The sequence below is a fragment of the Alosa sapidissima genome, chromosome 2 (assembly GCF_018492685.1).
Source record: "Alosa sapidissima isolate fAloSap1 chromosome 2, fAloSap1.pri, whole genome shotgun sequence".
Taxonomy (NCBI): Eukaryota; Metazoa; Chordata; class Actinopteri; order Clupeiformes; family Clupeidae; genus Alosa; species Alosa sapidissima.
Window position 1 is genome coordinate 25,676,674 of NC_055958.1, and position 26,367 is coordinate 25,703,040.

General features: G+C 48.2%; 1 protein-coding gene across 5 annotated transcripts in view; it reads left to right on the forward strand.

Annotated features, from left to right (window-relative positions):
* tanc1b (tetratricopeptide repeat, ankyrin repeat and coiled-coil containing 1b) overlaps positions 1-26,367 on the forward strand; it is a 123,140-nt gene that overhangs the window by 93,463 nt on the left and 3,310 nt on the right. For 3 of the 5 annotated variants that reach the window (XM_042071286.1, XM_042071295.1, XM_042071314.1), the window contains 16 exons: positions 1,019-1,250; positions 3,710-3,876; positions 6,374-6,981; positions 10,256-10,364; positions 10,567-10,689; positions 12,989-13,225; positions 13,803-13,988; positions 15,068-15,146; positions 21,048-21,181; positions 21,716-21,839; positions 22,123-22,298; positions 23,042-23,174; positions 24,323-24,352; positions 24,471-24,562; positions 25,230-25,376; positions 26,130-26,230. In XM_042071286.1, coding sequence (XP_041927220.1) covers positions 1,019-1,250; positions 3,710-3,876; positions 6,374-6,981; positions 10,256-10,364; positions 10,567-10,689; positions 12,989-13,225; positions 13,803-13,988; positions 15,068-15,146; positions 21,048-21,181; positions 21,716-21,839; positions 22,123-22,298; positions 23,042-23,174; positions 24,323-24,352; positions 24,471-24,562; positions 25,230-25,376; positions 26,130-26,230 — 2,678 coding nt within the window. Of the gene's footprint in view, positions 1-1,018; positions 1,251-3,709; positions 3,877-6,373; positions 6,982-10,255; positions 10,365-10,566; positions 10,690-12,988; positions 13,226-13,802; positions 13,989-15,067; positions 15,147-21,047; positions 21,182-21,715; positions 21,840-22,122; positions 22,299-23,041; positions 23,175-24,322; positions 24,353-24,470; positions 24,563-25,229; positions 25,377-26,129; positions 26,235-26,367 lie in introns of those variants that run through there. The other 2 variants (XM_042071322.1, XM_042071305.1) reach the window with 2 other exon arrangements.

Consider the following 26,367-nt stretch of genomic DNA (forward strand, 5'->3'; position numbering starts at 1 on the left):
TGTGTCAGCTCCTGCATTCCTCCCCCCTCCTCCTCCTCCTCCTCTTCCTCCTCCTGTTCCTCCTCCTCTTAGGATTGAGAGTAATTAGGACAGAGGGAGTCACACATCCCCAGGCACCTCACTTTCCTGTCTCCTCTCTCGCTCATTAGAGCGCCTCCCCATCCCCACCTCTCTCTTTCTCTCTCTCTCTCTCTTTTTCCTTTCACTTTGTCTCTCTGTATCACTCCGTATCCTAAACTCTTGTTGCACTGCCTCCTTTTTCTCTCTCATCTTTTAGAACCTTTAAACACGGAATTTCCCTCTTCCTCTCTCACTCTCCTTCATCCATTTTTCATTAATGTCTGCAAAAGGAGGAGAGCTGCCACACACACACACACACACACACACACACACACACACACACTCACACTCACACTCACACACAGGAACTGAGGCAGACACAGGTTCAACAGCCTACTTTCAGATGCCCACCTGGGAGAGGTGCTGGCGGGATTATTAGCTGCCCCCCGCTCAACCCCCTGTTCATCAGAGCCAACCACCCGCAGTGGAGGCCGGGGGAAGCATGGCCACAGCCAGGCTAAGAGGGGCACTCTCTGGGCTGGATCATCAGTGAATGACACCCACCTCCCACCCCTCCCAAGCCCTGTGGCATGCTGCTTGAAAATGTCCTCACCTCAGCCATCTTTTAATCGTTTAATGCAAACAGTGGAAATGGGGTCATGGCCCCATCTAGCCAGCAGCATGCAAGTTTAGTCACGCCGCCGTGGTCGAGTAGCGTCCCTGGAGATTCCCCCGAAGCCCGCCAGATCATTCTCCTCAGACTCGTAGCAGCAGCGCTGGGAACTGCACCTCTAACCAATCGATCCAATGACGCAGTAACCCCACCACTACCTCCCATTGGGGACCCAGCGAAAATTAATCAATCCATTTTTCTCTCCCACTCCCTCCCTCTTTCTCCCTCTTTCATTCTTTCCATCTCTATCCCTCCATCTCTCTCTCTCTCTCTCTCTCTCTCTAGGTGGTGGCGTACCACTACTGCCAGGCGGACAACACGTACACGTGCCTGGTGCCGGAGTTCGTGCACAGTGTGGCGGCGCTGCTGTGCCGGGCACCGGTGCTCGGCGCCTACCGGGAGCTCCTCCTGCGGGAGCCGCACCTGCAGAGCATGCTGAGCCTGCGCTCCTGCGTCCAGGACCCCTCGGCCGCCTTCCGCCGCGGCGTGCTGGAACCCCTGCTCAGCCTGCGCAAGGGTAAGACAGTCCACCGTGGCACCATGATCAGGAGAGTGGACTCAGGGGGGCGACGATATCCTCTGATCCTTATCCCTCTCAGGCTTGACTGGACAGATGTCAGGATATCAACTGGCTGTTAGATGATTGGGCGCTGTCACTATTAAAGATTAAGGTTAAAAGATTAAGGTATTAATGATTTTGTGTACCTGTGAAATATAATTTTTTATCTCGTGTTCAATCTACCAAGATCTCCATCTTGTGGGTTATCCCACTGACATGGGGGTAGGGGTGTAGGACAGTTAACCTGCCAATAGAAAAGGCTAAAAATGATAAAAAACAGATAATTTTTATTATCTTTATGGCAGTTGGTGAACCATTGAATTAAATGAATGAGTCATATGAGCAGATGAGTCACTGGCAACAGTCCCTGAACATAAAGTGGGTTCACAATTTTACTAGCGCTCTTTTGTCTCGGGTTGTTCAGCGCACCTTTGCCACAGTTGTCTGTAAAAACATTGTCTGCTCAGAATTATTTAAGAACTGTTGCCAGGGAGCTCACATTATTTGTTTCGTCTGAGTAAGACGACCTCAAGGTCAGTTGAAAAATCTTGCAGCTTGATAAGGAGACAAAAGGGAGGCTCCATCTTGCTGCAGTTCGAGTAATAGCCCAGCGAATAGGTTAAGTGAGTGAGCCATCTCTGTACAATGGCTTGGAACATTGTTAATTGCTTCAGTGTAGTGGCCTCATGTTAGCATGAAGTATTGATTTGAGTCATTGTCACACTTAATAGGTTTTCTTTCTCAAGTGTCCATTACTCTTTCGGGTGTTTTTTTTTTTTTTTTTTTTTTTTCCTGCAGTCTATGGATAGAATGTTCCATCCCTGTGGAGAAACGTAGGTCCCATGAGGCTCCGCCGACTCTTTTCTCTTTTTTGTTCCCTCAGACACGTGGCTGACAATCTCAAGGTCACCTGAGGATTGTGTACACAGAGCACAGCCCCTCTCTTAGTCCTCTCCATCACATAATCAATACTGTATTATGGCTAGTCGGGGCCCAAGATGTGTAGATAAATAGCCACGTGCCTGCGGGACGGAAATGACATGGACTGCGCTGTGAATCGACCAGTAGCCTGTGTGTGTTTGTGTGTGTGTGTGTGTGTGTTTGTGTTTGTGTGTGTTTGTGTGTGTGTGTGTGTGTGTGTGTGTGTGTGTGTGTGTGTGTGTGTGTGTGTGTGTGTGTGTGTGGGGGGGCAGGAAAGTTACTTGTGCGATGGGACCACCGGACTAGAACATGATGGATCAGTGCAGCTCACTTCTCCCTCGTCGCCTGTCTCACCGCAGGAGCAATGGTCAGCAGAATGAGGGTCGATACTGAGGAAAGGTTTCATTGTGTCCTACACCGCAATGACCTCCTCTTAGTATCGGTGCTAGGCTCGAAGAGTGCTGGATCTTTTTTGGTCCATAACGTTGTAGATCGCAGTGTTCAAAGCGCAGCGAGAATGTAGTTTCTTTATAGAAATGTCTACAGGGTTTGGACCTTGAGCTGCCAGAGGGAGGAATCTCTCCCTCCTCTGAGTTATCGTTTCATTCCCTTTCTCTTTTTCACACTTTAGTCACCTGACAGATCTAGACATCCATGCATAACGAGGCAACTCAGAAATGAGCTGAATGTTTTAGCCTCGTCAGAGAGAGCGATTGCACCACTGTTAGGATATTACACTCACACACACACACACACACACACCTACACCTACAGTACACACACACACACACACACACACACACACACACTTGTAGCAGCACACACCTTCCGTGCCATGTTTTCAACACACTGATGGTGCCGATTCTGTGATGCTCAGCAGATCCCAGCCCAGGCCCTGCTGATGCTGATACCCCTCTACTGCTGCTGCTACTGCATTGCAGGATATGTCAGTAAAAAGCTCTATTATTCCTGGGGCTACACAGAGAATACATTACCAACCCCACATGCCCTGCTTTAAAAAAACATATGCCTGGATTAGATGTCTGGAGTCTCATTTGTGGAGCTTTTAAATCTTCTTTTCAAGCTGCTGTAGGTTGGAACAGACCCAACCCCACCTCCCAGTAGTAATACTACCCAGAACATTGACTGTTTGAATGCACTTTATTGAATGGTGGTTATGTAGGTGGATGTCTGAGAAATGCCAAACTGAAGATCAGTGAACCAACTGAGCTGAAAATTCAGGAGCTACAGAGCGTTTTGCAGTGGCCATGCAGTATAGTTTACAGGTTTCATCTAGGCTTTTGTTAATGGGAAAACTCAGTGATTGAACAATTATAGCCTATAACATTTCAGCTTAGGTGTCCTAAGCAGTGACTGGTATTTTTTTTTATGTAATCTTTGTAATGTTCTTGATAGCTGTGCTGACCAGCGTGTGTGTGTGTGTGTGCGTGCGTGTGTGTGTGTTTGTGTGTGTGTGTGCACTCTGCGCTCCACAGAGAGGAAGATCCCCGAGGAGGACCTCATCATCCTGGTGGACGGCCTGAATGAGGCGGAGTTCCACAAGCCCGACTACGGAGACACCATTGCCTCCTTCATCACCAAGATCATCGCCAAGTTCCCCCCGTGGCTCAAGCTCATTGTCACCGTGCGGGTCAACTTACTGGTGAGGAGCTGGGCGGCAGATCACTCTCTGGGGCATTTGGGGAGAGCGTTGTCAGGGCAGATCACTCTCTATTTGGGGAGAGCGTTGTCAGGGCAGATCACTCTCTGGGGCATTTGGGGAGAGAGTTGTCAGGGCAGTTGCTGTCAGACAAATTAGTTGCACACCAACCAACCACAACTCGCGATTAATTATACTAAGATGACCTGGAAAAAAAACAGCATTTGTGTGAATCTGTTGAGTAATTTGTTTTTAAGCTACCTTCTGTAATGCTGGCAGAGTGAGATTTTGGTTTAGGTTGTTGCCTTGTTCTTCCAGTGGCACTGTGTTTCGACCTTGCCAAAAGACAAAAGCTAACCCTAACCCTAAAAAACAATCCACCCTGTCTTATGACACGGTAATGAAGTACTAGCGTTCTCCCACCACCAGAGCCGGAAGCCGCTCTCTCCTCCTCCTCTTCCTCCTCCTCAGAGTGCATAGTACACCTGTTGACTCCGCCTACTGCTTAGTGAAGCGCCATTAGCAGCGCCAGTAGAAGTGTCCCCAGGACAGCTCCGCTCAAGAGATCTGGACGCTCCTCTGCTCCAGGGGGTGGCGGGTGGACGTCCAGTTCGGTGTTCCATCACCAGCGCACCAGGGAGGAGGTGCGCCCAGTGAGGGCAGTATGCTGTAGTTGCTCAGCAGGCTCTGTTAGACCCCCCTCCGCTAGCATGGGAGATGCATAGCATGGACAGCATAGAGTACAGGGAGTTGGCTTGGCAAGTTCAGATCTTAACAGTGTGTGCACGTCAAGGAAGAGCTCTGTACAGTACATGTGCCTTGTCTTTGCTGGATCTAAAAGCTGTAGCCTCTGAAAGCTTTAAACTAATATTATGATAACTATGTACTCAAGAACACCATTATGGACAGAACAAGGCAGTGTGTGTCTGTCTGTCTGCAGACAGCAGTGGGTGTTAGTCTGCGGAGATTTGACCTCCTTTTGTTGATCCTCTCTCCGCTGGGATTTCTCTCTCCCATTTGTTTTGTTTTATTGCATTCATCTAAGCCCGGGAATCAGTGTCCTGCAATCTAATCCTGTTTTGACTGTCTTTGTTTATTAGTGTGTGCGTGACACAAGAGACGACCAAAGGGACATAGAAAGAGAAAGAGAGAGAGAGAGAGAGGAAGTGGAAACATTATCTTTTGTATTTTTATAATCGGCTGTGTTGACAGCGGTCGATATTAATCTTGTGCCTGTGAGAGGTTAAACTTGCCACATGGAGAGAGAGGTCTGAGGCTCCCCATCACTCGTCTCCAAATTGTTTGTCTGCTGTGTGTATGTGTGATTATGTTTTTGTTTGTTGTGTGTGTGTGTGTGTGTGTGATGTGTGTGGGGGAGAGTGTAGATCTGGGCTCCTCTCCTGCTGGAGCCATTGATGAGAAAAGTTGAGAGTCTCTCTGATGAGATCGTCCACCAGCAGCACAGGAAATTACTCCTGAATCTGAGGGATGCTAATACCTAATCTACTTGGACCTGCTAGCAGAGCTTGGGAGATGTGTGTGTGTGGGAATCTGAGCGGTCTATGAGACATTTGTTTGTATTGACTCTCCTGTGTGAGTCTTGTGTGTCGTGTGTATAGTGTGCATTTACACACCTGACCTATGAGTGTGTAGTTTTGATGTTGACTGACACCGTTACCCAAATGTGCTATCCTCAGGCGGCATGTCTGTCTGCAGAAGGCTCTGAGTGGCAGGTGGAGGGGCATCGAGTTTTGGGCCCCTGGGGTTTTAGAGACAGAGATAGACACAGTGTAAGTCAAATGAGAATGGGAGGGAGGGAAGAGAGTGGGCCAGAGAGAGAGAGAGAATGAGAGAGAGAGAGAGAGAGAGAGAGAGAGAGAGAGAGAGAATGGAAGTGATGCAGGTGTAGAAGTCTCACGGTGGCTCTGGATTGTCTCAGCTCATCTCTCTCTCTCTCTCTCTTTGTTTGCAAACAAGGCCGGCTGTGCCTGCTGCAGGCTGATAGCTCAGTGCTTAGTGCCGGCTCATACTCCTCACAGCCACAACACACACACACACACACACACACACACACACACACACCCACCACCACCACCACCACAGACCCTACATGGAGCATGAAGCCGGTGAGTGAGAAATGCACCTGCTTCTCTGCTGCAGCCCTGTGTTACTCCTGGCCAAGGAGACATGTGGGCCAGACTAGCAGACTCTAGAGAGAGCGTGACGACGGGTGTGTGCACATCCACATCAAATGCACACAGTGCTGTCTACACAATGCAGTCGGCCCCCTGTTAGGAGTTAGGAGCTATAAGTGCAGCAAGCTACCATGACACACTTGGTAGTCTTGGTGCTCTTACATTAAATGGAAAGGGGAAAAAAATGAATTCAATGACAACAGTGTCAGTTTTGACCTCGTTTGAAGCTTTTGTTAATGCTGCAAGGCTCCTCCACTGGTTTGCTGAGTCATAACCTCTTCCCCTCCTTCCCTTATCTTCAACAGGAGATTACAAGCCTGCTGCCCTTCACTAAGATATCCCTGGACGAGTACCCCGACAACAAGGACATCGGCTCGGACCTGAACGCCTACATCCAGTACCGCATCAACGGTAGCAAGGACATCATGAACAACATCTCGCTCAACGGAAAGGCCGACCCGCTGATCGTGGGCAAGGTCAGCAGCCACCTGATGTCGCGCAGCCAGGGCTCCTACCTGTACCTGAAGCTGACGCTCGACCTGTTTGAGCGCGGCCACCTGGTCATCAAGAGCGCCAGCTACAAGGTGGTGCCCGTCTCGCTGGCCGAGCTCTACCTGCTCCAGTGCAACATGCGCTTCGCCAGCCAGGCGGCGTTCGAGCGCTGCCTGCCCGTGCTCAACGTGGCGCTGGCCTCGCTGCATCCCATGACGGACGAGCAGCTGTTTCACGCCGCCAACGCCGGGAACGCGCGCGGCGAGCTGGCCTGGGAGGACTTTCAGCAGCGCGTGGAGCTGCTCGCCGGCTTCCTCATCCGGCGGCGCGACAAGACGCGCATGTTCTGCCACCCGTCCTTCCGCGAGTGGCTGGTGTGGCGCGCCGACGGCGAGAGCTCGGACTTCCTCTGCGACCCCAGGTGAGTTTTTGCCGCAACGTGACAGCTGTGCTGTGTTGTCACCACGGGTGGCCAAACGGTTGGCAAAACACACTGCTGCTAGCATCTGAGCCTTTCCTTCCCCTTTACAGCCAGAGGTACATTGTTACAGGAGTCTCTAATAAACAGGGACAGAGTGGTATGAGGTCTCTCCTCTGTGCGAATGTACTCTGCGCTGTGGTTCACCGAGTTCCTCTGAATGAGATGGAATGAAAGGAACTGGGCTGAGGAGGGGTGGTGGGGGGGGTTGATTTGGAGAGGAATGTGTTGCTGTGTTCTACCCAGCTCGGTAATGAGCTCCACCGAAACACAATGGAAACCCTCCGCCAGGCCTCGGTTCCGAGCGCGGAGAAGAAACATCTGAGCTAGAGCTTTCAGGCTCTGGTGAAATGATAACATTGCACGAGTTCAAATGCTGTGCTGTGCTGCGTGTTGGGGCCTTGTATTTTTACCATAAATGGAGATGCTGCACGCCATTGTCCCTGCGAGACCGAACTTACAAAAGCCCTTTTCAGAAACAACTGCCTGTTTAGTGACTAATAGCATTCAGGGTCCATTCAGAACCTTCTGAAAAGGCCATGGAACAAACAGATTGTTTGGTGCAGAATTCTTTGAATTGTTTGTCATACATTGTAATCAACCCATCCCTCTATTTTATTCCTTATGACTCAGCAATATAGCTTCAAGTATTGTCTGGTCTACAATAGATCTAGATTTGCCCATGTATTATAGATACAGCATATACCCATATTGCTGAAACAGACTCCTAGCAACACTGTGATATTAGACTGAAAAGAAAACTAAGAGAGTGAGAAAGAAAGAAAGTGAGTGAATTTTGAACTAGATTCCTCAAACGTTGGCTGACTCATCCATACTTCTCCCCGCTCTGTTCTTTAAGCTGCATTCCATTGGGAAGGTGGACGGGGGGCGTGAGCGGAGTTTGGCAGGAACATGGGGACCGTCAGTATCCACCCTGTCCACTGTTCTCTCTCCACCCCCACCGTCCAACAACCCCCCTGCTCCCAGACCTGTGGCTTTCCTCTAGGCTCTCCGAGTCCAACACTAAAACACGCCCCTGCCTGTGGTCTTCCTCCTCCTCCTCCTCCTCCTCCTCCACCCCCTCTCTGCTTTTCTATAAACATGATTCAGAGATCAATGCCGGAGCCATCTGGCGGCTTGAACCATCTTTTAATTATTCCCTTAATTAAGTTGGAACTGAGAGAATTTGCTCACTACTCAGGGATGTGAGTTTTAATGAGATGGTCTTCAAATACTCGGCACTGGGTATTTACTGATGGAAACCATATTCCCTAGCAGACATTTCTGAAGTCCACAGGTACACTGTTTTCCCCTGTCATAACTAGAAAAGAAATTGGCTTGGTGCTCATTTCTTACTCGTCAACGAGAACCTGATGGAAAGTTTGTGCAAACAAGGCTTTAGGAGAGAAAAAAAGAGGACACTGGTGGTTCTATTTTTTTGTGGGGGGGGGTGAAAGGATTTTTGGGTGTGAAATATGCATGCAGCCGTCTGAAATATTAACATGTAATCTGCCATTTGTTCCACTTTAGCTCAGATGGTTTTGGCAGATAATTCAAACTCCAAAGAAACGTCACAATTTTAAAAAGAAATAAAAAATTAACCCTCCTGGGTCCCCTGTGCAGTTGGTTTAGGTCAGGTCAGGTTCAGCGTCTTTGTCTAGTTATGACTCATTGGCCTGTGGCTTCGCGGTCGTAGTGCGGACCTGAGGCCCTCTGTCTCGGAGGTGGCAGCCTGTCCTCTTCAGAGCTCTAGCGTGCCGCCTCCCCATCCCGTCCCTCGAGGCCAACCGAGACTCTCACATCCGTGCCGCATCACGCTTTTCAAATCACGCCAGCCAGCACCCACCCACAAAAAGGTGACTGAAGATGGCGGTGCCAAAAAAAAAAAGTTGAAAATGAAAGGGGAAATAAATGGGAAAGGGGAATCAAAGGGGCAAAGAGGAGAGGAAAAGAAACACACACACACACACACACACACACACACACACACACAGGCGCAAAGAGGAGAGGAAAAGAAACACACACACACACACACACACACACACAGGCGCAAAGAGGAGAGGAAAAGAAACACACACACACACACACACACAGGCGCAATGGCTGCAGATTTTATGTGGTGATCAAAGTGAGCGTCATTCATGCGTGGCCTTTTAATGACGCTCGCTGTTAATTAACACCAGCACAAGCTTTGCCAACCATCTCTCTCTCTCTCCCTCACCTCTCTTTCCTTCTCTCTCTCCCTCAACTCTCTTTCCATCTCTCTCTCTCTCTCTCCCTCTCCCTCATCTCTCTCTTTCCATCTCTCTCTCACTCTCTCCCTCATCTCTCTCTTTCCATCTCTCTCTCTCCCTCACCTCTCTTTCCTTCTCTCTCTCCCTCATCTCTCTTTCCATGTCTCTCTCTCTCTCTCTCTCCCTCTCCCTTATCTCTCTCTTTCCATCTCTCTCTCTCACTCACTCTCGCTCTCTCTCTCTCAGCGCGTCCTTTCCGGCCAAGTAAAGGCCATTGAGACGGTCTAGAATGGTGAGGTAATGGCTGTACTAAAGGAGGCCGATGAAAACAAACATTAAAGCGCTGTGGCCAGAAATTAATATCCCCCTTGTGATCCCGCCTGAAAATGTCCACATGAAAGGGCATCCCTTGAGAGGGGGGTGGAGAGTGCAGGAGGGGTTGGAGACGACCAAAAAGAAAAGATATGGCACAGACAACAAATGTGAATGTCGCCAAGCTCCGTTGCACCTCGAATCAATTGCGCTTTGTCACGGCGTCGGGGCCCCGTAGCCCGATTTTGCCCTTGTGCTGGGTCGCCCGGCTTTGTCGCCAATAATAGACTGCAGGAATGTGCGCATGAACCTGGTGAACTGCGTACAGTTCTTCACTGTGTGATGCCCGCACAGGGCTGGTTTTGATCCTTGTTTGATTTCTGGTGGCTCCCAGATGTCCGTAAGGGAAATTCAATTCAATTCAATTCAAATTCAAAAAACTTGATTTATCCCCGAGGGGCCATTTTTTCTATAAATGCCGTGGGATTGAGCGGCAACGACATGTCTAAAGGAACAGCATGAGTGCTTGGGGAGGGTGGCATTCATCCACTTAGCCTCCTCTTGCTAGACACTGCATCAATACTGAGTTCATCTTCTGCTTTTGTGAGGAACGTATGAGCCAATGGCATCTCATGGATCTGTGGGTGCCTCTGTGTTTCCCGTCATCACAGGAGTGGCCACGCCCTCATGGCCTTCATGCTCTCAAGACAAGAGGGGAAGCTGAACCGCCAGCAGACCATGGAGCTTGGCCACCACATCTTAAAAGCACACATTTTCAAGGTAGTGTCCATGTTCTCATCTATGGTCCAATTTCTCCTATTTGTACACAATGGTTGAGTCCATGTGCTGATTTGGTTGCCATTGCATTGTCATTGGCAACATAACTTTGGGACTAGATCATGGCATTTAGTCCCCGTTTCATGATTTTCTGTGTGTGTGTGTGTGTGTGTGTGTGTGTGTGTGTGTGTGTGTGTGTGTGTAGGGTCAGAGTAAGAAGACGGGTGTGTCCTCTAGTGTGCTGCAGGCTCTGTGGATCAGCTGCAGCACGGACAGCCTCTCTGCTGCTTTGGCATCCCTCAGGAACATCTACACACCAAATGTCAAGGTAAGAGTGGCACACACACACACACGCACACACAGACCGTTTTACACCTACACACTCTCTCTCTCTCTCTCTCTCTCTCTCCCCTTCTCTCTCTCTCTCCCTCCTTCTCCCTCTCCCAATTATATACATGCAAGATTCAATGTGTAACCATATATCGTCGTGGTGGAAGCATGTAAGTACAGATGGCATGTGACACACCGCACACAGCATGCTGTGCATAAACCTGTGCATATCCAGCAGCCAGGTGCGCTTCATCTGGTAATTAAACTGCATACACCTTCCTCTGTCCATGAGTCACGCTCCCGGGCTGCATCCAACATTTAAGTTAGTCCAGCTTGTGAGGTGCGTCTCCAGATGAGGATTTTTAATTAAGCGCGCTGCTTGAAGTTGAACGAGAGGGCATGGCCTTACGGGCTAATGTGGAGTCAGCGCTTTCTTCTTACAGAGCAGTGCACATTGCTAAATAAGGGGTGTTTGTGTGAGATTATGATACAGTATGTAAGAGTGATTCTGACATTATCTCCCTCCTGCCCTCCTCTCTTAATTGCTTTGTGAGAGTGGAGAAGGAAGGTTCAGTGCTCTTTGGAAGGAGGCTCTCATCATTGGAGCCCACCCTGCCTACACCCTTTTGTGTGTGTGTGTGTGTGTGTGTGTGTGTGTGTGTGTGTGTGTGTGTGTGTGTGTGTGTGTGTGTGTTGCTGGGAGTTTATGAAGTGTGCAGTGATCTGTTCTCTAGAAATAACTTGCTTATAGCAGTGAGCTAGCTGCCCACCACCCTGTGAAGCCAGAGGCAGAAAACACAACACACACACACCAATAGATTGATGCCACTTGCACTCTTGGCCATTACTTTGATCCATTGCCTTCTCGGAAGTATGATGTCGGGAAAAGCAAGCCTTGCCATTTGAAGTAATTACAGGGCCTTTCTAGATTAGTGGTAATTTAATAAACAAAAAGGGCAGGCTAATGGCACACGCGCCCTAAATGACTTTTTTATGTAAAAGCGTAGCCTCTCTCCGACACGTAGAGCACGCGCTCAGCTGGGGCTGGGGAAGTATTGCCGAGCTCCAGCCCAACAAGCGGTTATTAGTGGGAATGATGTATGCTAGCTGAAAGCAAAAATGATCCTCATATTTTTTCTTTCTCTTCCTTTGTAACCATTAGCATTAGTCATGAAATGTCTCTCTTCTGTGCTCCCCCCCCCCCCCCCCCCCCCCAAAATACACTGCATCTATATCTCTCCTTTTCCCCATCTCTCTCTCGTTCTCTTGCTCTCTCTCTCTTTGATCTATGCAATGTGAAAAGGGGTATCAGTCATTACGACAGCTGCGGAAAAGCTCTTTTTTCATCGTCTCTGGTGCTCCTCCGGGAATCGCCCGCTCGTTTATTAGGTTGCGGTAAATAAAACAAACTCCATTTCCCATTGCTGTTAACACTCCGTAGACCCAGTCCCGTGCCCCGATGAATCATTTATGATGCGTCTCCTTTATCAGGCAGAAGAATGAAGCCTGATTAATGCACTCAACAATATTGCGATAGTGCACTTGTGCTACTTAATGCGCTCGTAATTTGCAATCTTCATGTTCAGCTGAGCAGCTTTTCATTCAACTAATTCCATAAAAAGGAAATTACATGTCTCTGAGAGGACATGCTTGGAGATGCACAATGCAAGAAATGAAGTACAACTATGAGACTGTTAACCGTTTCCCTTAAAACCATCCTTGCCTTGTATTTGATTCACTGTGATTCACAATTGTTTACTGATTCAGTTGTGGAGGTGTTTTGCAATTTGTGGTCATTCATGCAATGGTGTGGTTTAAACAATTTTGCTACCTTTTTTTAAATGAATATTATTTTATGACGATGGTAACAGAGTAAATAACAACGTACTATAACAACATAACACAACTTCCAAATATTCCCCTCTCACATAGAATATTATAACACAACTTCCTGATATTCCCCTCTCGCATAGAACATTATCTATGTGTAGCAGTCCAAAGGTCAAACAAGATGAGCTGGAGCCCCATGTCAACATAAAGCACACATTGTCAACATATTCTCAAAGTTTATATAATAGGCCCATATGTGTGTATGATGCTGTCAACATAGTCTCTAAGTTTATATAATAGGACCGTATGTGTGTATGATGCTGTCAACATATTCTCTAAGTGTATATAATAGGCCAGTATGTGTGTTACTTTGCTCCACTTGCTAGGTGTGGTTGTCTGTAACCTAAAACAAAACAAGATTCTCTTTCTCCAAGCTCGGTAATGACACAGGTTGTCTTCCACTCCAGGTGAGCCGTTTGCTGATGCTGGGCGGTGCCAATGTGAACTACCGCACCGAGGTGCTGGGCAACGCGCCGGTGCTGTGTGTCCAGTCACACCTGGGCCACCTGGAGATGGTGACGCTGCTGCTGGAGCACGGGGCACGCGTGGACGTGGTGGCCGAGAACGGCATGAGTCCGCTGTGCTTCTCCTCCGCCGCCGGACACCAGGGCCTGGTCAGCCTGCTCTGCAAGAGGGGAGCCAAGGTCAGTCAGCTGAGGGGAAGGATGAGGCCAGGAGATGGGCATCTTAAAGGAGACATTATCTGGATGTGCACAACTATTAAATATATATATTTAATATAGCTATATTAAATATATACATATTTGCATACTAGGACATTGATTTCCTTTACACAAATTGAATTGATTAAATCTTTTTTTTTCGTATAAATATAGTTGGCATGGGATTCGTAGTTTGTAGACAGCTTTTGTGCACAATATGGCTTTTCAAAGGTATCAAGTTACCAAGTTGATTGAGTGCTATTTCACAAGCAGTTGCCCTCTGGCGTGAAGCCGTATTACATTACTTCACAGGTAGAAAAGCTTAATGCAGGGATAAAGGATTTATGAGCTGTGACATTAAGACTATTTCTTTGTTGCTTATTATTCTTTAAAGCCAGCTTTTATTAGCAACATTGAAAGGTAAATGCTGCATTGACACTGTGTGAAAATATTGCAGTCTATTTTAAACTTACATCATCTCTTATATACCACAAATAGCTATGGCATTAGTTCATGCTCAGGGCCTGATAAAAGTGTTCTGCTCCTGCGTGCCCGGCAGGTGGACCATGTGGATAAGAGTGGGCAGTGTGCGCTGGTTCACGCCGCCCTGCGGGGCCACCTGGAGGTCATCCAGCACCTGCTGGAGCTTGAGTGGGGCGGCGAGGGCCCGCAGCAGAGCCACGGGCTGAAGAACAAGGCCCTCCAGCAGGGCCTCATCGCCGCCTCCAGCATGGGACACACACAGGTGAGCAGTGACACACACACACACACACACACACACACACACGTATGCATGCAAGCAGCACACATACTGATTAAAAAAAAAAAAAAGCTAGCAGGAGCAGACGTCATATGCAGTAAACTATTGAACGTAGTGAGAGAAAAAAAACCAATTGAATGGTTAAGTTTCCAAGAGTAAGCGCACAGACTCGGTGTGATGAACTGTTTGAGGTGCAGCTTCTCTAGCCCGCGTGGGACGACTCCGGATCCATAAAGCAGCAGCACACAGGTCTGCACTCCTAACCTCACCGCCTCCATTAGGCCCCAGCAGAGCCCTCGCTAGTGCTCGCTATACTACTGCAGCTGCGCGCCTCTCCTCTCCTCTCCTCTCCTCTCCTCTCCTCTCCTCTCCTCTCCCGGCCTCCTGCCTCCAATGTGGCCATTGATCTGATAACGGAGGCCCACGCGAGCACCTCATGCCTCTGCTGGTTTGTCTAGCCCTCATTAAGGGAGCTCAGTCCACCTGGGACTGGCCAGCCCTGCACGGAGTCGAGTTTGGACGGAGCTCCACCGGCCCAGGTGAAGCTGCGTCCACCTCCACATGGCTGATGCCAGAGGGCAGCAGGCTGAGGAGGAGGACGCAGGGCAGGCTGGGGGTTTTAATGAGGCCAACCTGCTACTGGGCTGCATGGGCCTCTTGATGCAGCAGCACTCCCCCTACATACAGTACACACTTACAAAACTTACACAAACAAGACACACACACACACACACAGACACACTATCACACAGCATCAGCGCTCCACAGTGAGTCCACAGTGTTCATTTATCATCATGTTCTGGAGGAGCATAACTCGCTCTGGCTGGCTGCGATCGATCCGCCAGGCTTGTTTTCATCGCTCCCATTGCGTTCGTTTTCTTGTCAGTCTTGCATGCTGTGTAAGCACTGAAAGGTTTTATTGTAAGTTTTAGAGCTGAAGAGTCGGCCATTCTTTTGGTTGGTGTCTCTCTCTCTCTCTCTCCCTCTATCCCTCTCTCTCTTGCTCTCTCTCTCTCTCTCTCTCTCTCTCTCTCTCTCATTAATCAACCCCTCTCATTTGGCAGGTGGTGCGTGGCTTGCTGGCGTTGAGTAATGAGCATGCGGTGCAAATTGATGGCCATGACACTCTATGGGGAGAGACAGGTACAGTGCACAGACGTTTTCTTCTCTCTTTTTCACTCCTGAATCACCACGTCACGTTGCTCTGAATCACCGCCCATGGTCAGAGCAACTGCAGCCATAATTGTCCATGTGTGCGCTTAAGAGTGTATGTGTGTCTGTACTTTTCTGTCTGTGTGTGTGTGTGTGTGTCTGAATGTGTGTGTGTGTGTGTGTGTGTGTGTGTGTGTGTGTGTGTGTGTGTGTGTGTGTGTCTGAATGTGTGTGTGTGTGTGTGTGTGTGTGTGTGTGTGTGTGTGTGTGTTTGTTCCAGAGAGCATAAGAGCATGAAATGGATTTTTCTATTGTACTGAATCTTGATTTTCAATGAGTCATCTCAGCGTGCGCCGTGTGGCATGTTTAGATGAGACCTGTGAGTCTGTCACAATTACGTAATACATATGAGGCCCATTTACCGGCCTGCTTGTGTCCTCAATTTCCTGGACAGAATCTACCGCACGCCCCGCCGCGGCTGTGCGCTTCCATCTTCATCTTAATGGAGTGTCATCAGAGGCTCCTCTAAGCCAAATAAGCGCTTCGCCACTTTGGGACCAAATTACAGGCACCGTCTCCTTCTGGCCGTCGGAGCGAGCGGCCGTCACTTTAATCCCGTGTCCGGTGCGAGGCCAGAGAGATGGTCATTTGTCTTGCCTCATTAGAGGGTGTCTCAGAGTGCCTCTCCCCTCATAGATCCCTATCAGAGCCAGGTTTTGGCCTCAATACCAGGCCTTAAAGGATCTGAAGGGGGACATTGATCGGAGGGGGGTGGGGGTGTGCGGTAAGGCTGTGAGAGCGTCTATCATCAGCCTGGTATTGTCAGTTTGTAGCTGTTAAGGCAAACTGTCTGGGGAGGAAGTGACTGCAGAAGAACATGTGTTTTTCTTTCTCACCTCAAGATTAGGTTCAAGAAGCTTGTGAGGGCGGTTTCTGAAATTGAGGAAAAGAAAAAGAGAAGTGTAGAGAGAGAGAGCGAGAGAGAGAGAGAGAGAGAACAGATGGGAATATTTGATGAAAGAGAAGAGAAGAAGGCATCAGGATAGAAGAGGCTGCAGGCAGGAGGTCTCCACAGGAGATGGCGGCGTGTAACGGTAATGGTTCTCGCTGCTGCATATTGGCTCGGAACAATGGTGCTGAACACAAGACTGAGCACTGGGAACAAAAGCACAAACCAAAGTAGAGGCCCCGGCAGTTTGTATGAGTCATCCTGGGTTTTAGATGAGCGCAGTGCGTGGTTGTCCACAGGGTCATTCCGCGAACAGGACTTGAGGCAGAACACAAATGAAAATAAAGTTAAATTGTAAATTGCATTGTAAAAAACACACACACACACACACACACACACACACATTATACATATTACACGCATACCTAAGCACAAATCGCAGTCATATGTGTAAACTGAAAGTTATAAGTGCTTTACATTACATTATAATCCATTTGCAGTAAACACTTCTCAGGGGGACCTTAGGGACATTCAAAAATTCAACTAGTAGGAAATTGAACGCTCGAATGCTGAGACAGATTTTAACTGCGATAAGGGGGATCAAGAAACACCGAACTCCAACGTTTCCCAGGCGTATTCGCCTCATTTATAGATGCTTTTAAAAAATGAAATCTCATCTCGAGCACTAGCGCGTTATGCAATGTTGATTTATGCTTCCTCGGCGTCCATGATTGGATTTTTAAACAAGGAAATAAGTCAGTTCAGGCATTTCAAATCTCTGTCACCAGACCGTAGACTCCTCAATCTAATGTGACTGCTGCAGTCATTATTCTCTCCCTCCACACTTGTTCTTGTCAAACAAGACACCTGTTGACTTCATGTCAAGCAAACTCACCCCCTACCACTGTGTATCTATTCATTTCCTCATATGATACTCCCCAGTCCAACACACTGGCTGGCTCAGTGGCAGCTGAGCACATGGAACAATGGCTGCTCTGTGCTGGTGCACGCTCCCAGCCTGGTGTCCCAGAACCAGATGAGACGAGGATGTAGGTCAGTGCAGTAGTATATAGGCTGTCTCCCGCACCAGGAGCTGGGGCGTCTGTAAAACACACTCTCTGGCAGGGGGATGACTCCTCAGGGCCCCCCCTTGCGGTTATTACACGGCGCAGACAACAGAATGTCATTGTGATAAAAGCCTATGTTTCATGCCACCTCTGCGGTTTCCATACAGGAATGTCCTTGTTTTAAAAATGGCTGTGTGGATCTGGGTATTAATAGCTAACGGGAGCTGCATTCACTCTGAGCCAATGAACACGTGCCACTGGGGAGACCCTGTGTGTTGAATATGAGATGAGAACTCTGTTCCCAGTTGGAACCCCTGTACTAGATGTTCTGTTACCTCTACATTCATGGATCATTTATATTTTGCAAGCTATACCTCTCACCAGTTTATGCCAGTGAAGGTGGTGTTGCAGCTGTAGGTCCCATACCCAAGCACCGCTCTATTTGCTAACAGCCCCAAATAGTCACAGCCTCGATTCCTTTTCTGCCTGGTGCCTGAAACAGGTATCCTTCTGCCCTGGCAACAGCCAAAGTCACTGGCAAAAACAACATCAGCAACCCTAACAACAACAACAAGGTCTAGTAGTAGCAACCTTACACCAGGTACCGTTGAGCAGCACCTTGGATGGAGCAGCATGCACCTAAACAAGCTTGATGATTTTCCAGACGCTCCTCTCAGTGACCCCCGCGATGAGCAGCGGTGATAGCCGTGCATTTAATATTCATGCGCAGCTGTGCTTCGGAAACCATCGCTGGAGATGATTACAGAGGAAAGCTGTGGAGGGAAAAAAACAACGCTGCATGCAGTGTCTGCAGCAGCACCCCCCCCCCGAATAGCCAAGTTAACTAACCACCACTCTCTCTCACGATTGAAGCCATTGAGTGAAATGTGATTAAGTGATTCCGAGTCAGCTGTGGCTCAGCCTGGATGGAGAGAGGCGCCTGAGAATCGGCACCCTTCACTGGCTCTGACCCACGTACCCTCCTGCTGACAGCTTGTCGACTGAAAATGTCGCTCTGCGTGTCGACACGCCGAGATTGCGGTCGTTCGGAAAATAACATATTTATGCAAAGGAACCCACCTCCCCAAAACACTCTCTCCGTCTTATCATCACAACCAACACATCACCATTTTCTGTCAAAATTGGATTACATTCCAGACTCGACACTCGCAGGTAGAAATCCATCTCTGTGTTGAATAAACCTGCGAGTGAGAGCCGTGCAATTATGTCTCTGTAACGCTTCCTTCCTCTGTTGATTTGCGCTCCTAGTAAAACAGGCAGCTGCTCAGAAAGATGGAGGGGGGGGGCAGGAAAAAAGCTCACTCTGGGCTGAGACTAGCTGCTGAACTACAGGTCTTCAGTCTGACATGAACAGACGGATGACGTGCCGGCAGATGGTTTTAGAAAACAAGATGCAACAGCACGGGAGCTTTGCCTTCCTCCGTGTTATGCGGGTAAAAAAGAGAAGCCTCACACTTAAATAAATCATCTCTGGAGGAAATAGCTCAGCCTTAGCCCAGACATGTTACCTCACGTAATAAATTGATGACTTGAGCTTAATATCCTGAGATATACAGTAGGTCGACAGGCCTTATCTTATATTGCTTTTGTCGACTGTAATTATGCCAAGAATCCTTTTATATGATAAGAATCTCCCATTGCGCGGCTTGGCGTAATATGGGAGTATTTGGTGCCCCGAGTGTTTTGTTCTGTTGGATTATTTAGGCTGCGGTTATGGCCTGTGGGACAGGGCCATCAATCTTTTACAACCCTGTAGCTGGGCAGGAGCCTACGTGTTCCTGTCACATGGGGTTTAGTCCAGCAGCCCCTGAGCGTGTGGTTAGTGGAAATGCGCCGGTGACGAGGCCACGCTGGGGCTTTTGGCTTGATGGATGGGCCACTGTGTTTGCGGGTGACAACAATATTCTTTACTGTCTCTCATTGTAGTGTGGTGAAGACGTTCACTGTCAGCTCAGCTGAGAGCCATTCTCCTCAGAACGACAGAATAGCTCCAAAACTGTCTTTCAGCGACTAGCGTGTAACTTGCAGCTGTGGCAGTAGTAACATTTCACCCAGTGAAATGTATTCCTCCTCCTGAGGTAATGAAGACTCTACATGTAATTCTCTCAGACGGGGGGATGTCCCAAGTATTCCCATGCAAGCCTTGAGGCGCCCGTTTCAGTTAAAGTAGGTTGATTAAAGTAGGTTGATTGGTAACACTTTGATTATATGACTTGTTGCTTAATCTGTATTTCACTACATCCTCCATTACACTAGAAACTAACATGCTGATGTCAGTCTTCACTACAGCCTGTCTGTATTCGTTTCATCCCCCCCATTCTTTCTCTCTCTCCCCCCCCTCTCTCTCTTTCTCTCTCCCCCTCTCTCTCTGTCCCCTCATCCTCCCTTTAGGCTCTGCTGTGCTCTCGTGTTTACGAGCCTCATGGCTGTGTAGATAAAACCAGAGATGTTTGTTTTCCATGTGGAGAACAGGGACGCCCCCCCACCACAGGGCCCAGATGTGGGTGGAGGGGAGCGAAGAGCTCATGAGAAACAGAGAGAGGGAGAGAGAGAGGGCAATATGGCCAGCCCTGAGTGAAGTGGGTAGAGTGTCTGAGGAGCAGAGAGGCTACCCTGTGTCTTAAAACCCGGAGCGGTTCCAGGGATCTAGATTAGAAAGAGTACACTTGAGTCCATCTCTGGTGATCGATCCATGTGGACTTGTTAATAATCCCCCACTTAGCGGTATAATGCCCTGTGTGAGTGGACTATTTTTAAATAAGCCTGAGAGCTGTGTTTAGATGAGTCGATAATACTTTTGGGTGACTAAGGAAGCTGTTCAGTGGTTTGTTGCTTTATGTGATGTGTATTTGTGTTTGTCTCTGTGTGTTTTGTGTATTGATTTAGCTAATGTACATATTGGTTAAGAAGATGATGGATGCAGATGGATTCATGTAGCAGTTTTGTGTGTGTGTGTGTGTGTGGGTGTGGGTGTGTGTGTGTGTGGCAGTGAGTGCACTGCGTGCACTGCAGCTCTTAGAGCCTTTCATCTGCTGGAGCTGAAGCACTGGGCCCACATCCTGCTCTACCCCCCCCACCCCCCCACCCCCCCCCACACACACACACACATCTCCACTCTCCTCCCGCAGTAGCCAAGACAACTGCCACAGCCTGGCAGGCAGGCAACCTTATAATAACACTCAAGTGCTCCCCCTCACGCGGGCTCTGATGTGTAAGACTGCATGTTCAAGTGCAGCCATCAGCCTCTGATAGGCCACATATAACATCAGATATGATGGGATTGGTGATGTGGTGGCCACATATAACATCAGATATGATGGGATTGGTGATGTGGTGGCCACATATACTGTATCATCAGTCGGTCCGAAAGCAGTGGGTATTTACAATTGATTGCTTCTTGAATTTCCCCTGGGGATCAATAAAGTATCTATCTATCTATCTATCTATCTATCTATCTACAGTCAGTAGCAGTTGTCAGTCAGTTGTTCACGATGCATAATGTGATCTAAATCGAATGCTGGTATATAGGTAGATATAGTAGGAATCCCACAATACAATTGTGCCTGGTTGCCTTGTGTGAATTGGTATATTAGTTTTTCATGCTAATTGTGAATGGGAATGGGAATGGGCTAATTCTTGGGTGAAGGGTGTGCTTTGCTAGAGCCTTGCACAGAACAATCTCATTTCCATTCTCCTGAGTGGGTGCTGTTGAGAGGTCAAGGGGTTAGCTTTTATGAATTGAACTGTAGTTGTTAGTGACAGCTCTTCTGCAATCTGTTTGCCCAAGATTAGTACATCTGAAGCACTAACATCTATTTATGTGTGTGTGTGTGTGTGTGTGTGTGTGTCCCACAGCTCTAACAGCAGCAGCGGGCCGGGGGAAGATGGATGTGTGTGGCGTGCTGCTGGAGGAGGGGGCAGTGGTGCAGCAGGTGAACCGCAGAGGGGTGTCCCCACTCTTCTGTGCCGTCAGGCAGGGCCACTGGCAGGTGAAGACACTCACACTCTCTCTTTCTCTCCTCTTTCTCTCTCTCTTTCAATCTTTCAATCTCACACACATACACACACAGACACTCCCCTTCCACATACAAATCCCCAAAGTGGCAATGTACTCTCTACATATGGGTAGCAGAACGAGTAATTGAAGAGGTTGGTTCCAAAACGCTATTTCAACCAATTTTCATAAAACATTTTTTTCCATTTTGTTTTCCAGGTAATTTCAGTGCAACTGTAATTGGGTTATTATTATTTATGTTTACTCAATCATAAGCAATCGCAAAAGCAACTGCAATTGTATTGATATTACCTGAAATACACAATTAAATAAACATGATTTATTAATGCTTTTAAAAACGGAGATATGGCGTTTAGGGACCAAATTCTTCAATTGTAACTGCATGAATGCATTCAGTGAGCAAACAGATGTAATCTATTCTGGTTTTCAGTATTAAATCTGAAGAGATGGTTATGCTAATGCATGTTAGTATTTGAAACTCTTTGTCATTTTTGTTTACCTCTCTCAGATTGCAGACTTGTTGCTGCAGCATGGCGCTGATGTCAACGTAAGTGATAAACAGGGCCGGACGTTACTGATGGTGGCGGCCTGCGAGGGCCATCTCAGCACTGTGGATTTCCTGTTGTCAAAGGGTAAGTGACATCACTTCCTGGACGTTTTACAATCAGCTCATTTTCACACACAGAACATTCTAGATGTTTGTTGACACTCACCTCATAATGGACAGCAGCAGTCCCAGTGCTTGCTTATCAAATTAAGTCCTGACAGAGCGACACTTCTGTAGTCCTTTGTGTGCTCATACAGAGACTGTGTGTGTGTGTGTGTGTGTGTGTGTGTGTGTGTGTGTGTGTGTGTGTGTGTGTGTGTGTGTGTGTGTGTGTGTGTGTGTGTGTGTGTGCGTTCGCACGCTCTCAGGGGCCTCTTTAACGTCCATGGATAAGGAAGGGTTAACGCCCCTGAGCTGGGCGTGTCTGAAGGGCCACAAGAATGTCGTGCAGTTCCTCGTGGAGAAGGGCGCGGTCATCGACCACACGGACAAGAATGGCCGGACGCCGCTGGACCTGGCTGCTTTCTACGGCGATGCCGAGATTGTGAGTACCCGCTACAACTCCCCTCACACACACACACACACACACACACACACACACACACACACGAACGCACACACGCGCGTGCATACGCGTGCACACACCCCTCACGGCCGCACACTCACCCGCCGCTGAATCTCATTACCGGCAAATGAGTTTACCAGGCTCCCTGCGACGGCCAGCTTTCTTATGCCAGCTGCGCAGTGCCACCAGACATAAGCCGATTTTCACTTCTCTCATGTTTATCCAGCCACAATGTGCGTGAACAGAATTCCGTCATCGGTCATTAAAAGGCTGTCTTTTATGTTTTCTCTCTCAGAAGTGCCCACGCTTATGCCTACCCTGGTCTTCTGTTCTCATTTGATACAGACCCCATACTGGTCTATATATGCAGCGATCAGAGCTGGCATTGTTTATTCATGCACGTTTTATTGCTTTATATTACCGACCGAGACAAAAGGGAAACGCCGTCTGATTGTTTATTGATGACCTGTTTGGCATTTTTTATGAAATGGCATGATACCTGTATATGAATTATACTTAATGCAGAGGAGGCTGTGCTCCAGCACATGAGAGAGAGAGAGGGCGGTGTGTGTGTGTGTGTGTGTGGAGAGAGTCTCGACAGCTCACTGCAGTCGCACCCTCTCCAGCTCCTCTGTCTGACTGGGTCACCTCTTTATCTTATCGCTCTCTCTCTCTCTCTCTGTCTCTCTCTCTCTGTCTCTCTCTCTGTCCCTGTGGCACAGGTGCACTTCCTAGTGGAGCGCGGGGCGGTGATCGAGCATGTGGACTACAGCGGCATGAGGCCGCTGGACCGGGCCATCGGCTGCAGAAACACCTCGGTGGTGGTGACCCTGCTGAAGAAAGGAGCCAAGCTGGGTAAGGCGGCGCAGAAGTGGGCCCTCCTCCTCTGCATGGGGGCCCGCGGGGACCGGGGAGATTTATGGAGCTTAGCGCATTTAGCGGCCACTTGGACCCGGCAGCAGGACCTGATGTGCTGTTTTTTTTCACTGGCTTTCAGAATGCATGGCTGTATTGCGATATTGTTTGTGTGTCCCTTCGACAAGGGGATTAATGCACATTATGGATGTGCCGGTGGTGTTCACACCGTCCTACCTTTTTCAGAGGCTTAAACGTGTCGGACACACACAGGTGAATTGTGCTGGAGGCTTAAATGCCATTGCATGGGAAGCTCCTAAATCATGTTGCTGTTTGGCAGCTTCAGTTGGAATGAAAACCCAGATGATGTATGGCCAGATGATAGGCAGATGACATGCCAGAAAAAGTCACCCTTGAATGGGAGGATTATGCACCTCACGGACGGCACTAGAGTCATGTGGCGCTGGACATTCTCACTGTTTGACTGGGTGTAATGTGGAAAGCATGATCTCACTCCAGACTCACAGGGCTTCAGTTGGAGTACACACCTAATTGGGCCCAACAGCTAGATGAGATCTAATGCAGTGGCATGCAGCAGTGAATGGAAATACCTTCTTTTATTGGGCACATGACTCCCAAAATATGTTTTCTGGGATGGGGGACTGTTTGTGTTTTTGTCGTGTGTGTTTGGGTGTGTTTGTTTCTGTTTCTGGTCGGGTCACTGCCTCCTCCCCCGTCCTGCTCATCAAAATGGTCAGCATGTGACTCGGCCCAGCCGTAAATGACATTCACAGGTTGTCTGAGCGGGCCACAGTTTGCGAGATGTTATCAGTCACTACAGTATAAGAATAGGTCGCACGTCACTCCCTTAGTCCCCTGTTTGTTCTGCTAGAGCAGCTTATTGATAGCAGCATGACAGATTCTGGCACCTCCTCTATCAGTATTGAGTGGCCGATCAATAAATACCTCTTTTAGTCGACCAGAGATAAGGTTTTTAAGCGCTCGCTCGTCTTTATGGATGAGCTGCATGTCACGTTCCACTTCTCGTTGGCTCCAGAAGTCCTATTTGTCTTAGCATGCTTCCTTGTTTCCAGCGCTGTCTCACTCCTCTCTCTCTTCTTAACTGCTCGCAATAACACCCTCTTAAGGCTACCGAACGTCTCCTTATGATCGATCAGGTACAATCTTTAGGTAACTTTACTCCATAACCAATTTCACAGCAGACATTATACCCCAAGAATGCAGCAGACGGACCCGCCATAACCTTTTGGCTTCCCTCTCCTTCTTGTTTCCCAGGAAACGCTGCATGGGCCATGGCGACGTCCAAGCCTGATATCCTCATTATCCTCCTGCAGAAACTCATGGAGGAGGGCAACCTACTCTACAAGGTAAGACTGTACTAAAGACTGTGCTGTAGCCCTCCTCTGCAGTGCAAGGCTATATCCACCTTTTGTCTTTCTTCAAGGTTTTTTTATTATCATCTGTAGCTCTGTAGCTCCAGACTAGTCTCAGGTATGCTGCATTATGCTTCTGAAGGAAAAGCAGTTTTTCTTGTTCAAACCGGAGACAACTTTCTGTAGACCGTGCTTCACTAAAGGACTGAAGTTTTTTGATCTGGGCACAGTTTTTTGGCTGAGAACACTCGTCTCGGACCGCTGTGATCAGTGCTGGCAGGCAAATTGTTCCTTATCATCAAATGAGTCATGGTGGCTTTGATTAAAAGCCGAATTTAATTTAAACGATTGTCATCTTACTCGTTCAATAAAAGGCACCGAAGATGAATGATAGTAAGGACTGCCATGATTGATCCCTGACATTTAAAGATTGAATTCAGTGGCAGAATGGACAGTCCACTCAGGTGGAACACAGGTGATGGATGAGCAAGGAGTGTGTGTGTGTGTGTGTGTCTGTGTGTGTGTTAGCAGTAGCTGTTTTATGATGCCTACCCTTTTCTCTCGTTGGCTCTTGCCTCCAGTATATTTCCGTCTCAACAGTTTTTTTTTTTTTTTTTTTCTCCTCTTTCTCTGTATCCCCCTCTCTCTCTCCATCCTTCAGAAAGGGAAGATGAAGGAGGCAGCTCAGCGGTATCAGTACGCGCTGAGGAAGTTCCCTCGCGAGGGCTACGGCGAGGACCTCAAGGCCTTTAAGGAGCTGAGGGTGTCTCTGTACCTCAACCTGTCCCGCTGCCGCAGGAAAACCAACGTGAGATACACTTTTCAGCCTTCAGCGTTTTACACTTTTGCAACATTTCTTTTGGAAATGTGGAACTGTAAGGTAGCAATAGCTGTCAGGATGCTGTCAATGCTTTACTGTCTGTTTTATTGTTTTGTGTTGACGCTGTTGGCTAAGTGTTGGAAAGCAATCAAGTAATGCATAGATAGCAAGGCCTGAAAACCATTTGTGTTGTGTTGTGCATTTAACTAAAGGCATGAGATGTGCAACTAAGATGCACTGACTAAATTGACTGACTCATTCATTAAATACAAAGATGAAATGGGAAAAAACAAACGCTAAATGACCTAAGAGCTTGGATAGATTTTACCCCAGTTTGGAGTAACACACTGGCTTTTTAGCTGTCCCATGACACAGTCTTGCAGCCCAATTCCATTTAAGCACTTTGATTGATGAAACGAGCAATAAAACTGCTCAAAGCTCCAAGGAGCAGATTGAATCTATTAATTAAAACACCTAGCACTTTGAAATGAATTAGAACAGTGCAGCCGTCCAGTTGAGTGACTCTGATTGAGTCGTTTATGGTGGCGGAGAGCTTGTGGAAATGGCCTGCCCCAGACTCATAAATAACAACCTTGTTAGTAACGATTTCATACTTTTGTCCTTCTCTGAAATGGCGGGGGAAAAAAGCAGTGGGCGTCATCCGGGCTTCAGCTAGTCCCTCACTTTGTTATTTTTTCCGATTTTCACTGAATCACCGAATCTCTGCTTCTCCTCCTGCAGGATTTTGGCATGGCGGAAGAGTTTGCAACAAAGGCACTCGAGCTGAAACCGAAGTCCTACGAGGCTTATTATGCCCGGGCCCGAGCGAAGAGAAGCAGCAGGTAAAGCGCCGAGCGCAGCTAGATGGCCTCAAGTTTTTGACTCTGCCACTTCAAGAGCCAGTAATGAGCCTGCAGTTGTGGGAGTGAAGCGCCACATTTAACGCCCATTTATCTCACTCTCCCTCCTTTTTTTCATG